Raw genomic sequence first — 14,964 nt, forward strand, 5'->3', positions numbered from 1 at the left:
CAGGTAGTTGTAATGTCATATATGTAAACAAATTTAGTTCATTTCTTGTTGTGGTTAAGTTTTTTTGTATCTGAAATAATTATTCAGTTTCATTTGTTCTTTCAAAAATAAAAATAAAACGGACATTATAAGTTGTGCAAACATAAAACTATATTTAGTTTAATATACAACTGCTTCTTGGGAAGTAAAATAAAGAACTAAACTTTAAAAAGTTAAGCTGTTTTAATAAAAAGTTGTTGCAAAACAACTCAACTTGTTTGTTTTTGTTTTGCAATAAAAAGGACACGCATATTTTTTTAACAAGGTGAGCTTTGCCTGGATGTTGTTCTTAGTTATACAGTGTGTTTCAATTCTAAGTAAGTTTAGTATTATATTTTGTAAATCACAATAACTTGAAAATGGCTTTAACTGCTAAGGAAAAGATGAAGAGGTACAGAGAAAAATTAAAAAGTAATCCTGAAAAAATTGAAAGAATAAAATTTAAAGACAGACAAAGAAAGAAAATGGCAAAATTGAGTATGGGTAAGAAGAAATTGGCTAGTGAAAGAGTGAAAAACAGAATGCGTGTTCAAGAGCACAGAATGAGAAAGAAAAAATCTTCAGAAAATGACACAAACAATCCCAGTTCAGCAAAAATGTCTGTGACAAATTTGATGACACCTCAGTCAATAGGAAAAGCAAAACAGCGTGTCAAGATGCATTTACCAAGATCTCCAAGGAAAAAAAATATTGTAATAAAAGAACTTGCCTCTGATGTTGGATTACTTTGTAAGCAAAGGGAGACAAAACAAACAAATACTCTTGCATTAAGTTCTGAAATCAAAAGTAAAGTAAAAATGTTTTTTCTTGAAACATCATGGGTTTGTCCTGGGAAAAAAGACTATGTAACTGTACAAAATGATAAAAAGAAAATGAAAATGCAAAAACAATTCATGCTTTCAACTTTAAAAGAAGCACATAGTATGTTCCTGCAGCAAAATAATGACGTGAAAATAAGTTTTTCAAAATTTGCAATGTTACGCCCAAAGCAAATTTTGCTACAGCAGGATGTTCCTCACAATACTTGCTTATGTAAGTACCACGAAAATGTAAGGTTGTTATTACTTGCTTTAGAAAAAGTTTTACCTCAAGTCCCAGTATCATTCAAAGAATTTTGTTCTGTTATTACTTGCAATCAAGACAATGAAAAATGTATGTTCTCTGAATGTAACAATTGCCCTCAGCTTTCCTTTATTAAAGCCTGTGATGCTTTTGAGGAAGTCAAAGATTTGAAAATAGAATGGTATCAGTGGACAACAGATAATGCCAAAGTGCTTAAGACAGTTGAAAACGGGACTGTTGAGAACTGCTTTGCTGCATTAGAAGAACAAGTGCCAAATTTTCTCCGTCACACATACATTAAGAGGAGACAAGCAGAATCTTTCAAATTTCAGAAACTAGATGTCCAAAACAACAGCTCCAAAGTAATTATCCAGGTTGATTTTGCAGAGAATTTTACAACAATAAATCAAAATGAGATTCAATCTTCTTATTGGTCCCACAATCAAGTTACTCTGTTTACTGTTTGTGCTTGGGAAGCAGAAAATGTACACTCCTTTGTTATCGTGTCCGATTATATGTCCCATGACAAATATGCAGTAATAACATTTTTAAAAATAATAATTAAGGAACTAGAAGTTAGACATAAACAACAATATGATGAGTTAGTATTTTTTTCCGATGGAGCATCAAGTCAATTCAAGCAGAAGTACTTGCTTTGTGCTCTCATCCATCTGAAGAGAAACATCACTTGGGAGTTCTTCGCCACGAGCCATGGTAAGGGTGCTGTTGATGGGATTGGTGGGATTGTTAAAAGAACTGTGTCAACCGCAGTATTGTCCAAAGAAGAGCAAGTACAAAGTGCTGCAGATTTTTATCGTGTAGCTAAAGCAAAATGTGAAAAAATTACCGTGTTATACTGTGAAACAAAGGAAATAGAAAAAAATATGCAAGAGTATAATAAAATATGGGAAAATATTTTACCCATTCCTAATGTGCGTAATGTGCATTATGCTAAAGCTATGAGCGAAGGTGTCATGGAAATAAAAAATATGTCGCTTTCAAGTGATTATACATATCACAATTTTAATCCCAAACCTTTCTGTGAGCCGACGAGTGAACTTAATCTACCAATTTGTAATGGCCAGTGGGTCTTAGTTAAATATACGCCTGCTTCTTCAAGCAAAAAAAGGAAACTATACATCATTACGTAGGACAAGTGATGACCACAAAATCTTCTGGGCTACTTGTAAAATTTGTAAAGCGAAATGGGGACACTTTCATCTGGCCTTCACAAGATGACTATGATAATATTCAAGAAAAAGATGTATTGATGACAATTTCTGAAACACAAATGGATCGCAGGGGTCATTTTTCCTTCACAAATGATCAGTTAGTAAAATTATACAATGTAAATTAAAATGTAATCAATATTTATGCTGCATATTTCTCATTAAAAATAAAATTCTGAATTAAAAAGTAAAAGCTTAATAAGATGTAATTCCGTTACTGTTGATGTAATTCCGTTACTTCCATTTAAATTCCAAATAAAAATATTAACTAATGAGTATATTTTCAACAACAAATATTTTTTATAATATCACATGTGGTCAATTGAACCACAGAAAAAATAAATAAAATCATGTTTTAAATTCACAGTAATTCAAGTTTGACTTAGCATCACTTTTAACTTTGTCTTTTTTCTGTAATTCCGTTACCAAGTATTAAAAAAATTCTAAAAAATGTATGGATTGTTTGTGAACTATTTCAAATGCAAATTTTGTTTACTGTGCATACACTTGTTATGCATGCATAGTATGATAAATTAAAAAATAATAATAACTTAGTCTAATTCCAATCAAAACTTATAAATTTGCTCTGATGTGTAATTCCGTTACCAAAGAATTGCCCTTTACCAATTTTAAAGGTCTTGTTTCGAAAGATTTAAAATAAATATTTGAGATTGTGAGGGGAAAAAATGACATTTCTCTGTGTTGATTTGAGATGAACCTTCAATAACTACTCGCACCCCTCACCTGATCTTCAAAACACAATTATCAATAAAATGCGTAACGTTTGAAAAGTAAAAAGAAATTTGCACAGTTAGAAAGTTTCAATAGTTTGCCATAATAAAAGCAAGAGCAAGTTGAATCAAATTAATTTTTAAAGTAATCTTCCATCTTGTCCCCTTTGTTCAAAGCTTTTAAATAAAAAATAGAGTTCAGAGTTTCAGAGTAGTTTGTTGATGCAAATGCAAACTATGACAAGTGTACCTAATGCAGGGGCACCCTCTCTCCTAAGAGCAAGGATGCACCCCCTAAATATCGAAAAGACCCTACCCAAAGCAAGAGCCCCCCTCAAAAAAAGTGAAAGTAACCCCTTCAAAACAACCCCCCTAAAAATTTCAATGGCGCTATGACCTCCTCCCCCCAGGTGGGTACCCCTGTCTAATGTTTTCTGTCTTCAAAATTTTTCAAATGCAAAAATCTTTTTTAAATGCATTTAATTTTAAAAGTAAAAAAAAATAATAGTTTCATGTATATTTGATGGTAATTTATGTTAATGACTTTTAAAATGTAGATACATATTTTCAATCTGAGACAAAGATCCTATTTGCATATGCAAACAACGTATGCAAAACAGTCTGAAATTTATATTTAGAACTTTTTTCTTTTTCTTTGGCACGCATTCCACCTAGTATTTGCGTAGAGCGTCTGTGTTCTGACCGCATAAGTCATACGGACGTATTTAAAAGTAAGGAATCAGCACCATTGCTTTTACTGGCATTTGTCCATACTGTGCAGTCATGGGTGCTGCATGCTTGGGAGAAAGTCTCTAAATAATCCTCACAGGAGGGTTTGAAGAAAAAAATGCATTTTTTTCTTTGGTTTTAAGTGGCTACATTTTTTTTATGTTACATTAAAGTGGTTTTTTCCTTTTTTTTTGTTTCTAAATATTTGTATTCTATTATACTTTTTTTCCCTATTTTAAATGTTATTGTCACTAAAATGTTATTGTCACTAAAAATGTACGCATTCAAGTTTCTATTGTACTTTTTCATCTATAAATGCTTATCATTTATTGCATGTATAAATATTTGTTTGAAACAATTCCCTGAAAGTTATTTTGTTTATCTCTAGAAAATGTGAAGAACTTTTATAATTGGAATTCTTAATATATTGGATGCATTGTTGTTGAATCTGAGATTTTTTGTGAGTTAATGCTTTCTTATTCAGAATTTTACTTCAGTCATTAGAAACTTTTAAACTTTTGCATTATACTTTTTTTTTACTCTAAAGGTGGTGGTGCTGTAAAAATGATTCTGTTTGAAAGAATCAATTCATCTGGAATATGTGCACAAATTGCAGAGTCCGTGCAAGGAAGGATAGCAGAGACCAAGAAGTAAGTTTCTTAAATCTGATGAACATGTTATTATGATTTTTTTGAAATTCATTTACTATGATATATAATATTTCATTCTTTCAAATGTTCAACACTTTATCTCCAACTTCTAATTCTCAAATAAATTTATTGGTTTCAAAATCTTTGCCCCTAGACTTTTTTAAATATGTATCATTTAATCTTACATAAAATAAATAAATAAATAAATAAATTTTTATATGTAGGTAGTTGTAGGTGCTTTACCTTATAATAAGCTAAAATTGCTAAATGTATTAGTTAGGCATGAATTGTTTTGTAAAGACAATAAAAGATATTTAATGTATCTTAAACTTGTTCCTTCAAGGTCTGATAAATACTTGATTACGTAACTCTTTTATATGAAAGAAAAGTTTATAATTTTAGGTTAGTCTGTACATATTTATTTATTTATAATTTTTTCAGGAGCTTTTGATAGTTTGCAAACTCTGCAAACATTTCATTCACATGGGTTGTTCACACCTACCTGGTACAAAATTTAAAAAGTGTAAGTGCTTTATGTATGTTTAAATATTTTTATGTGTATTTGAATATTTTTATGTATGTTTGAATATTTTGTATGTATGTTTAAATATTTTTACCTATGTTTAATTATTTTTATGTATGTTTAAATATTTTTATGTATGTTTGAATATTTTTATGTATGTTTGAATGTTTTTATGTATGTATAAATATTTTTGTCAATGTTTAAATATTTTTCTTATTTTTTTGATGTTTAAATAATTTAAAAGGATTGCCTCCTACAGAAAGTAATTGTGCTAAAGTGTTTCTCTCTTATGAGATTGAAATACAAATCTCGTGAAAAACATTACATTAATTCTTTTTCTGTCTCATTGGTAAACGGTAAAGTTTTCTGACAAGTTCTCAGCCTCTCCAACCATCAGGTATTTGAACTACAAATGATTTCTTTCAGATTGCATAGCAATCAAAGTCATAAAGGGGCTCGTTTGAAGGGGTAAGAAGGGAAACTGCCCCCCTTACTTTTCAGAGTCAAAAATTAATGATCAGTTGAAAAATATTTTTTTATAGGGTGGATTGATTAATTTCACAAAAGTACAAACTAAAAATTCCAAACAATTGGACTTATTTCATATTACTTCATTAACATTAATTGAAAGGGGAAAGTTTAAGGTGAACATTTGTCCCGATTTTTGAGATCATATTCCATTTTTTTGAGGTCTTAGAATCAGTAACGTTATAAACTTTTAATATAGCTCAACTCTAAACACACAAAAAAATATCTTTAGGGGCAACGTCTCGTAATCCCACAAAATTATTCTGACCCCCCCACTTTTTTGGTGCACCAGCCCGCCTATGATCAATGTATTTCACTAGCTCACCAGGTATTGCATCATTGCTGTGGCTCAACAAAATGCTGATGTATGCTGTTTATTTCATTAACTGTGGTATTGAGCAACACTCATCCCACAATTAATTTCAAACTTAAATTTAATTGAAACTTAAACGAACTGATGTTTGCATCAAATGACTTCCTTTTACTTCAATTTAATGTCATTTTCTCATTATTGTCAATTTTAATGTGATTAAATAGTTTACTCTCTAAATATCACCAAAGTGGCCAAATTGAAACCAAATTAAAAAAAAAAAAATTGCCAAGTTGGCGACAAAACTTGGCGACCAAAAGACTGTCGATATATCGCCAAGTGTCCACCAAATTATAACACCACTTGAGTTTACATCAAAATTAACAATGATTTTCCCCCAAAAAAGGGGCAAAAGACCCCCTTTGGAGCATCCAAATGCAACCAAAAAGGGAGGTGCACAACTAGACCCCACTCAAAGTCTACGTACCAAATTTCAATGTTCTAGGACATTCCGTTCTGGAGTTATGCGACATACATACGCACATATGTACATACAGACGTCACAAGAAAACTTGTTTTTTTCTCAAAATCGCCAAAATGGTTATTTTGCATGTCTATACCTTCTTAGGCACTTATGTGGTTGAGTCAAAAAAAAAAAAAAAAAAACTCAATATTCATTCAGGGATGAGCAAAATGGAAATTAAGGTTGATTTTTGAGTGACATTTTTTTGCGAATACAATACTTCCTTTTTTGTTAAAAGAAGTAATATGCACTGCATTATCATTACAGCATGTAATGCGCAATAGAAAAAGATTTTGAGGAATAATTCATCTGATTTTTCCTGTCAAACAAGGCAGTTACACAGGCACCATTGTATGTTCAAAATAAGATGTCAGTGACTTATTGCTGTTATATCAATTTTTATTGCAGCAGAAGTGATTTAAAGGTTCCTCCTGCCTTTATTTCAAGAGTTTGATTTTATCATCTTGTTGATTTTTAAATAAATTTTATTACAGTTAATACTCTCTGTATTGAAAACATGTTCAAACATGGTTCTTAAAAATTCCACTTTTAGTTTTTACTATGCATTCTGGTATAAGTATTGTAATGTTGTGTTGACTTGTATTTTTATAATTTTCTAATTTATTTTCAGACTCTTGGTCGTGTTGCTCATGTGTAGAAAAACAAACAATGCGCTTCAAAAGTAACAAAGTTACTGGTACTGCTGAAGCAGAAGGAAGTCCCGAGAAGCAAGAAAGCTCTTCTTCTCAAAGTGCCACACCTTTTTGTTCAACAAAAACGTAAGTTGCAAAATTTTTCTTTTGTGTGGTGTTTACAAATGATTTTGGGTTGATAACAAGAAGCCATTTAAAAAAAAAAAAAAAAACCTAATAAAAATTTAAATTTAAAAATTTTAAATTAGTTAAAGCTAAAAATTATGCCAAATTTTAGTTAATATTTTACTAGTACTAATGCATTATTTTTTGTATTAGTAGAGTAGTGTAGCTAAACCTAAAGTATTAGTGTACATTACTTATAACCTCCAAATACACATTTTTCTGCATGCTTGGTCATTTTCAGATTATCCATGTACACCCGGTCATTCAGGGGCGAACTGGCCAGGTCGGCTAGTCGGGCCACACCTCATATTAAGAAGGATATCGCGGCCCAGAACAAATATAAAATGTATTATTTTTTTCTGAATAGAATGGAAAAACAAGGGAAATAAAAGACAATTACAAACCAAAACTTGCTTCCATTATTACTTCTTGCTTATTTTATTGATGCGAACTTTGGATCTGTTTTCTAGAAAAAAATAAATGACTAATTGGCTTTAAATTTTGCAACTATTATTTGTAAGGCCGAATGAAGATGATCAGTAAGTTTGAAATGTTTCAGAATATATTTTGCGTTTCATAGCATGTAACACAACAACGAGCCACATAGATAAGCTTCGTGGTTCGCAGGCCGTAGGTTGGGCACCATCTTCTATACATGATATTTCAATCGTAGACCAGCAATCATTGTGCATCCGTTACATGGTGAAATGAATTTAAGACTTTTAAAAAGGTTGTTAGCCAAGAAGACAACAATAGAACGGGAGCAAAAGTTACTAAAGATAGCTTAAAATTTCACTTTTATAAATTTCTTTGGGAGAGCTCCGTAACCCTTTTATCTGCACTATATTCTAAAATTGATTTCAAATTCAGAAAAAAATGTCCAGAGAAAACTAGTGTTTCCCCTCGACCAAAAAGGGGCAGTGCGCTTTCAGATAAAAGCACTTTTTGATAGAAGTTTAGTCATTCAAAAAATATGCTTTTTTAAAGAACTTTTTGGTACACTAGCTGCATACAAAGTCTAAGTGTTTTTGATAGTAATTATTTTTAAAATATTGAAAATATTTTTGATGTTTAGTTTTGTTAAAAACATTCAGATATACTCCAATCAGATTCATGTGAAAAAGTGATTGAATCGAGGGCATGACGTTTCAAGGACAGGCTTATGTGAAGCTTTCTTTCGAAAAATATTTTACTTCTGTGAAGTTGTGTTGAGACTTTTAAGAGGCAAGGAGAGTCAAAGGTTAGCTTAAAGGCGGAAGGACACGGCACTTTGCTAAAACATTTTGAGGCACCTTGCTAAAAAATTACTCTTGAAACCTGTCCCCTTTCCTTGTAATGTTCCAAACAATTTACAAAAATAAGTTTTAAAAATTTTAAAAGTTGAAAAATTTCGAAGGAGTCGCCAGATTTCCTATAGTAACTAAATGTAGTTGGAAATTGGGTCGAGTAGACTTCAGTTTTGAAATGATTCCAAATGAGACCACTGAGCCTCTTTCTCTCTCTAACGTAACCAAAGATAGTTTTGAGTTTTTTAATAGTTAAGCGTCGAAAAGTTTTCGTAGAGAGCCCCAATGCTTCCCTATTCCATTAATTTTAGGTAGCCAAAAATTACATTTCGAAAACTTCACATTTCGGGGAATTTCCGTGAAGTGCAAACGTCATTCTATTGTAAACAAAGATAGACAAAAATGAACTTCAATTTTGGAAGAAAAAAATCATGGGGGAACCCCTTCCTTTCCCTCTCCTCTAACGTTACCGAAAACTGTAAAAGTGCGATTTTTGACATCAATTTTGGAAACTTCGCTTTGAAGGGAGGTAGAACCCCTCTTCCAGACCCTTTTCTCCTTGAGGCTGTATAGATCAACTAATTTCAAAAGATTTCCAATTTTACCTGATTCTGCCCTTTCCTCGTGTCTTTTTTATGCTGTCGATATATAGCCTAAAGATGTGCCTTTTCTTTTTAGACTTGTAACCATTAGTATCCTTCATTCAAGGCACATAAAAATCTGTCAGTGTTAGCTTTATTTTACGTTTTGCATTTTTTTTTCAAACTTTAAAACTTGATTCAATAAAGGAAAATGGGAACTAAGGGTAGTTTAATGTCTTTGCAATTGAGATCCAGCACTGTTTAATTTAAATTTTTTAATTTACAGAGGTGGGCCAAAATATCCTTTTGCCGACTGGGCCAAAGTCAGCCAGTCCGCCCCTGTGGTCATTTATTAGCATGGATAATCAGGAGTACAGTATAATATGCTTTATAGTTATATCAGTTATATTGCTGTAGATGCACTGCCCCTGTTGTTTATCATTTATTATATCTGAATGCAACTTGAATCAATGTAAATAATATTGGAGGTTTCTTTACTGAAGATATGTCGTGCATCTCGTACGCAATATGCAGTGTTTCCAAGACTTTTTGAAATGTTTTTTTTTTTTTTTTTTTTACAATGTGAAATTTTTTTGGACATGAAATTCATAGGAGTGAGTCCAAAACTTTGGTTGTAAACCAAAAAAATTGTGAAATTGTGAAGCTTATTCCTAGAAAATGAAGTTTGTTTTTGATGATTTTAAAAATATTTTAACGGGGAATACCCCCATGAGTCTTCCAATTTTTTACAATGCTCATGCTTTTGAACTTATCACCTCTCTAGCCTCTCAGAAAAATCTTAATGTTTAATAAAATGCTCTCTTATCCATCCAAATAAAATTAATGGCTGTAAAAATGGCAAAAACTGAAAAAAATTAGGGGGCACTCTTCGAAACACTGAGACGAGACGGGGGAAATGGTGGTTATATTTGGATTCAGGAGGTCATTTTACATAAGAATAAGCAAGTATAGAGTCAAAAGCACGTTGAAGGCATTTTTCTTTCTTTCTTTTTCTTTTTTTGCTGCACCGCTACCATTTAATTTTTGTTAGCATCAATCTTAATAACTTAATGCTTTCTAACTTTCTGGCACTTAATTATTATTTTATTTGGATTATAATCCCTTGCCTCTTTTTATTTTTTTATTTTAATGTTTATTCAATGCATTCAAAAAATTAGCCAAAGAACATTCAGAATATAATCAGAATTTCTTTAAATTATGAGTTTTTTTTTCAAAGTTGTCAGTTTGGCATATATAGTCAATTCAACACTTGACTTCTTTTGGGGAGAATTGAGTGGGAAAAGTTAAAAAAAAAAAAAAAAAAAAAATTAAAAAAATACTCAACCATTGATTGAAAATTGCCTTAAACAAAAATATCTTTGGATTTGGATTCAACCTTAAAAATGGAGCTTAAAAATTATTCTTCCGATTCTTGTTTCTAATGCTGAATAATTGTTCCATTGCTAATTATAAACTGTATCTTATGAGTCTTATCAAAATGGCAGAAGTAGTTAGTTAATTATTTCAGGGTTTTAAATGATGGATAATTTTATGTGCAATTGGCTTCTTTTAAAGAGTAAATTTTATATTGAGTTATCATGTTTTAAATCACTTTTTTTAAAATTAACAATTATAATAGAATTATTTTGGTAAAAAAGTTTTGTTTTGATTGAAATCAACTGAAAATTTACATTATGTGAACATACTTGAGTTCTTTATTAATGGTCATTGGCATTTATAAAAAACCACTTGACATGAAACTGAATGTAAAGTGATGTACAACTTTTTTCAAGATTATTTATTCTTTTGTTAATTTTTTTTAGGTGGCCATCTTTTCAAATTCCAATTAAAAAGCAGTGGCATCGGCGGCAAGCTTTTATGGACAATTTTACTGCTAGTGAGGAAAAGAATCCCTTCCTTGCTGCACTAGAAAATTCAAAGAATGAATCACTTTCAAGCTGTCTAAGGGACGTCAATAAATCATCAGATGATTCGTTTAACAAATCTAATTTTCTTATTCAACCTTTTTCTTCTGCAAAGGGCAATTTATTTCGTCCAAAACCAAAAGGACTGGTTGATGGACTGTCGCGGTTTTTTACCCCGACTAATAAAAGAAAGTCACGAGTAGCTATTTCATCTTTAGGTGATTCTTTAACACTTGGTAATGAGATGCAAGTAGAGCATGCAGCTGATGACAGCTTCTCAGGTAAGCAGTTCTGTGATCAAACAGCAGTTAATGAAGAAACATCTGACAATGAGTTATTTGTGGAAACCCAGCATAAATTATGTGCTGATCCTTTCGTGCCCTCTGGAAAGATTAGTTCCCCGTCCAACGTTCAACCATCATTTAATGCAAATTCAAAACAAACAATGTCTCTGAATGTACAGTCTCCGAGTGCAAAACCTAGTGGAAGTGGTCCATTAAAAAATCTTTTTGATGGCTTATCGCATTTATATACTGCATCAACAGATACTCGTAAGCGAGGACAAAAGGTTTCTAATCATAGTTTACCTTCTCCAAAGCGAGTTTGTAAAGATATTTCTGGTCTTAAAGAAAAGAATCTTACAGTACCTGTGTTTTGTGATAGAAATAGTACCGGTGATTCATTGCTTGACAAAAGTTCGGAAACAAAATCTGAAGTAGAGAATGTATCTGAATATTTTGAAACGGATGTTGAAAATACATCATCGTCTGCGTCAAGTTCAAGCTTCTCAAATAATGTAAAAATGGAATTTTCTGAAGCAGAACCATCTCCATCTTATGCTCTCAGTGATAGTAAGTCCACTTCATCGCCGCTTTCTTCTTCAGTGCCTGAAAATACATTTTTTGGTGAACCCAACATTGTACAGGAAAGTTCAAATCTGGATGTCAAAGATAATGTTGACAAGAAAGATTTTGATGGTGTGTATAACATTTTATTGTTTTTTGTCAGTTGAAAAAAAAGTTTGATTTTACTGTCGGCTAAAAATTATTAATTCTGTGCTGTATCTTTTAAATCTTATTATTAATGTAAATGTCATACTTTATTGCTATAACCTAACCTACAGCAATAATCAATCAAAAATTATTATGATATTACTTCAGAATATAAATCTGAATTATTGAAGTGGAATATTTTTTGCAATTGTTAGCAGAACATCGAGAAAATGAAGTATATAATCAAAAAAATATTGAGCAATTTTGTGATTGCGCTGCAAAAAATGTGCATGTTTTATTATTATTCTTTAAAAGAAAAAAATATATATTAAACAAATCTAACTAGAAATAAAGAAGATAACCTGAAATAAAATTTTGATTTTTGTTTTATTAGCTAATCTAACGATCCATGTGTGCTTTATCAATAAACTTTCCGAAATCCTTTTTGAAATGTAATTAACTCATTATGGTTATTTCTTGCTCAGTATTCAATTCTTTTTTTAAATATACAGTGAGCTCTTCCTTATTTGATAACCCAGAGGATTTGTAAAACAAAAGGGTAACAACCTTAACTCACTTTAAAAGAAGAAAAGTCCTGTGAATTTTAATTTACCATCAAAAGAATAAAAATATTTGAGGATCTTTTGACCTTAAGAAAAGGAAACTATAGAAAAATCCTGCAATTTGTTGTCTCTTTGTTGCTAAGCTCATTATTTGATTAGATTAGTTATCAGAAATATTCAACAATCTTCATTTTAAGTGTCTGCTAAATACCATCCTCTGCGCTGAAGGGCATTAATATTTATGCTGGCAATCATTGGTCTGAAGAATGAAATTTTAGTCGGAGGTGACCTTTTCAAAAAATATTTGATCTGCAATTGATATGTATGTTTTATGCAAATTAATATGCATATTATGATCACATCTGAGTCGCCAATGCAGAATTCATTTATTAACTTAAATTGAAACTTACACATGTTGCAACTAGTTTTATAGTTACAAGTATGATCACAGAATTCACATCTAAGTGTTACTACATGTGTATACTTTGACTGCATTGCCAATTATTGTAATATATTAAATTTAAAACTACTCAAGATCAATAAATAATAATAATTTTAAAAAATCTTATCGGACTTGTATGCTTTTAACTCCTGTGGTCTTAAAACTAGTTTTCTTTCGTTCTTTTTTTTTTTTTTCAAATTTTTAATGTGTATAGTCTCTTAATCTTTTAATTTTTGTTCCAGAAAATAAAGAAAAAATTAATAAAGAAGAAAATTTATTCATTAATGTTACTGAAGATGATATTTTGCTCTTTAAAAGAGCCCAACAAATTGCTGATCAAGTAAGCATCATACCAACTCTGAAATTTTTCATATTTTTTTCTTTTTGAAGGTTATTCATATGATTGTTTATTTTCTCTTTTAATTCTGTAATTAATGTATAAAACAAGTTATATTAAAAATAAAAATAATAGATAATTCCTATGAATTCCTTCAACAAAGAAAAGTTTATTTTAATTACTTTTTATAAATAACTAGAAAATCGCCCGTCAAGATATGACGTGTGAATATTGCTTCTACATTAGAACGAAGCAATCGCCTATTTGGTGATATTTTGATAGTTGACATTTTAACCCTAACTCTAGTGGATTAACTTTTAACTCCAGTAGATAGCGTTCACCGTCAGCCAATTTTTTGTTTCTTCATCCTCCTGAAATGACATTGTCTTACTAGAAAAGGTACCAGATCCAGTTCAGCCTTGTTACAATAAAACCTATTCCTGCAAAGAAGCATTACCAAAACATATTATCAAATTAACATGCTGTGGCGCGAGTTTCATTCTTGATGATGTTAGGAGCGTTACTCAATTATTGGCTGTTATATATATTTGAATTACAGTTAATATAAATATGTAATATACATGACAGAATCACAAAATTAAGTGGCAAAACAGAAATTCAATTTCCTCGCAATTTTCCATTTTGCTTTCTACGTATGGTGTTGGTCTAGGATTTCTGTTTATTACTAGAATATTTACTCACTTCTTTTTTTTTTTTCCTAATTTATGCAGTTGATGGTGGTCTATAATTTCTCATTCTATCCATCTCTTCTAATGCTTCATTATTGCAAGGAACCTTTCCAGTGAAGTTCACCCAATCCAGTTCTTAGGCATCTTTTTCATGCTGTGTCTGATAAAAATCAGTATTTTTTTTTTCGCTTTAAAAATTCGAGATACATTTGAATAAAAACATTGTTCAACATTGAGTGTGATCAGCAATGAACTTTCAGTTGAAGACTTGCCAACATTTTAGCATGAAATTTGTTAGAAACAATTGTAATTCATATTCTAATTGCCTTTGAACATTAGAACAAACTTTATCTGATGCAGAAAAACCAGGGGTATCTGAATATTTAATTATAATTTGTACAAGCAATTTTTCATCCTCATATTAGAGGATTTATGCATAAATGTTGATTAAAAGTGGAATAAACTAATAATTAATGGTTAATTAATTTGATTAAAGGATATTGCATTGTCATCAGGCTTGAGGTAGCATACCAAATTTTATTAGCCTGTATAGTTTTCTGTATAAATGAAACAAAAAATACATGTGTATGTATAAAAAGTATGTTCCCTATACAAATACAGTTTAGGTTGGATCTCAATCAAATTTGGCAAGCTGCTTTGGCACCTGAGAATAAATGCAGGGGGGTTTTCAAACATCAAAACAGTACTGAACCATTTGAATTTTAGCTTTAGGACCCAAAAATGGCCTTAAATGGCTCTTCCTACTCGAAATAATTACCCAATTGTTCTGATTTCAGTCTCATTTGAAAGCTCCGAAAAAATACTCCTAAATTAGTTTTACTTCCTGTACCAACCAAGACTGTAAAATCACTTGGGGAAAAGTTTTAGGTATTTTTAAGTAAAGAAACATCAATATTTAATCGAAACTTTTTTGTTTATTGTGAGCTCAGTTTTAATTACTGTGAAAAAAATTATTGAGCAGAAAGATCTGTTATTTTTTTCTCGAC

At 30.8% G+C, this 14,964-nt stretch overlaps 1 protein-coding gene across 1 annotated transcript in view; it reads left to right on the top strand.

The window, feature by feature from the left end:
• The first annotated feature begins 4,344 nt into the window (after window positions 1–4,344).
• The window catches only part of LOC129216133 (histone acetyltransferase KAT6B-like), a 48,764-nt gene continuing 38,144 nt past the window's right edge, over window positions 4,345–14,964 (top strand). The window contains exons 1-5 of the mRNA XM_054850289.1: window positions 4,345–4,440; window positions 4,882–4,963; window positions 6,956–7,103; window positions 10,833–11,911; window positions 13,174–13,271. Coding sequence (XP_054706264.1) covers window positions 4,390–4,440; window positions 4,882–4,963; window positions 6,956–7,103; window positions 10,833–11,911; window positions 13,174–13,271 — 1,458 coding nt within the window. The 5' untranslated portion in view covers window positions 4,345–4,389. The remainder of the gene's footprint in view (window positions 4,441–4,881; window positions 4,964–6,955; window positions 7,104–10,832; window positions 11,912–13,173; window positions 13,272–14,964) is intronic.

The sequence above is a fragment of the Uloborus diversus genome, chromosome 2 (assembly GCF_026930045.1).
Source record: "Uloborus diversus isolate 005 chromosome 2, Udiv.v.3.1, whole genome shotgun sequence".
NCBI lineage: Eukaryota > Metazoa > Arthropoda > Arachnida > Araneae > Uloboridae > Uloborus > Uloborus diversus.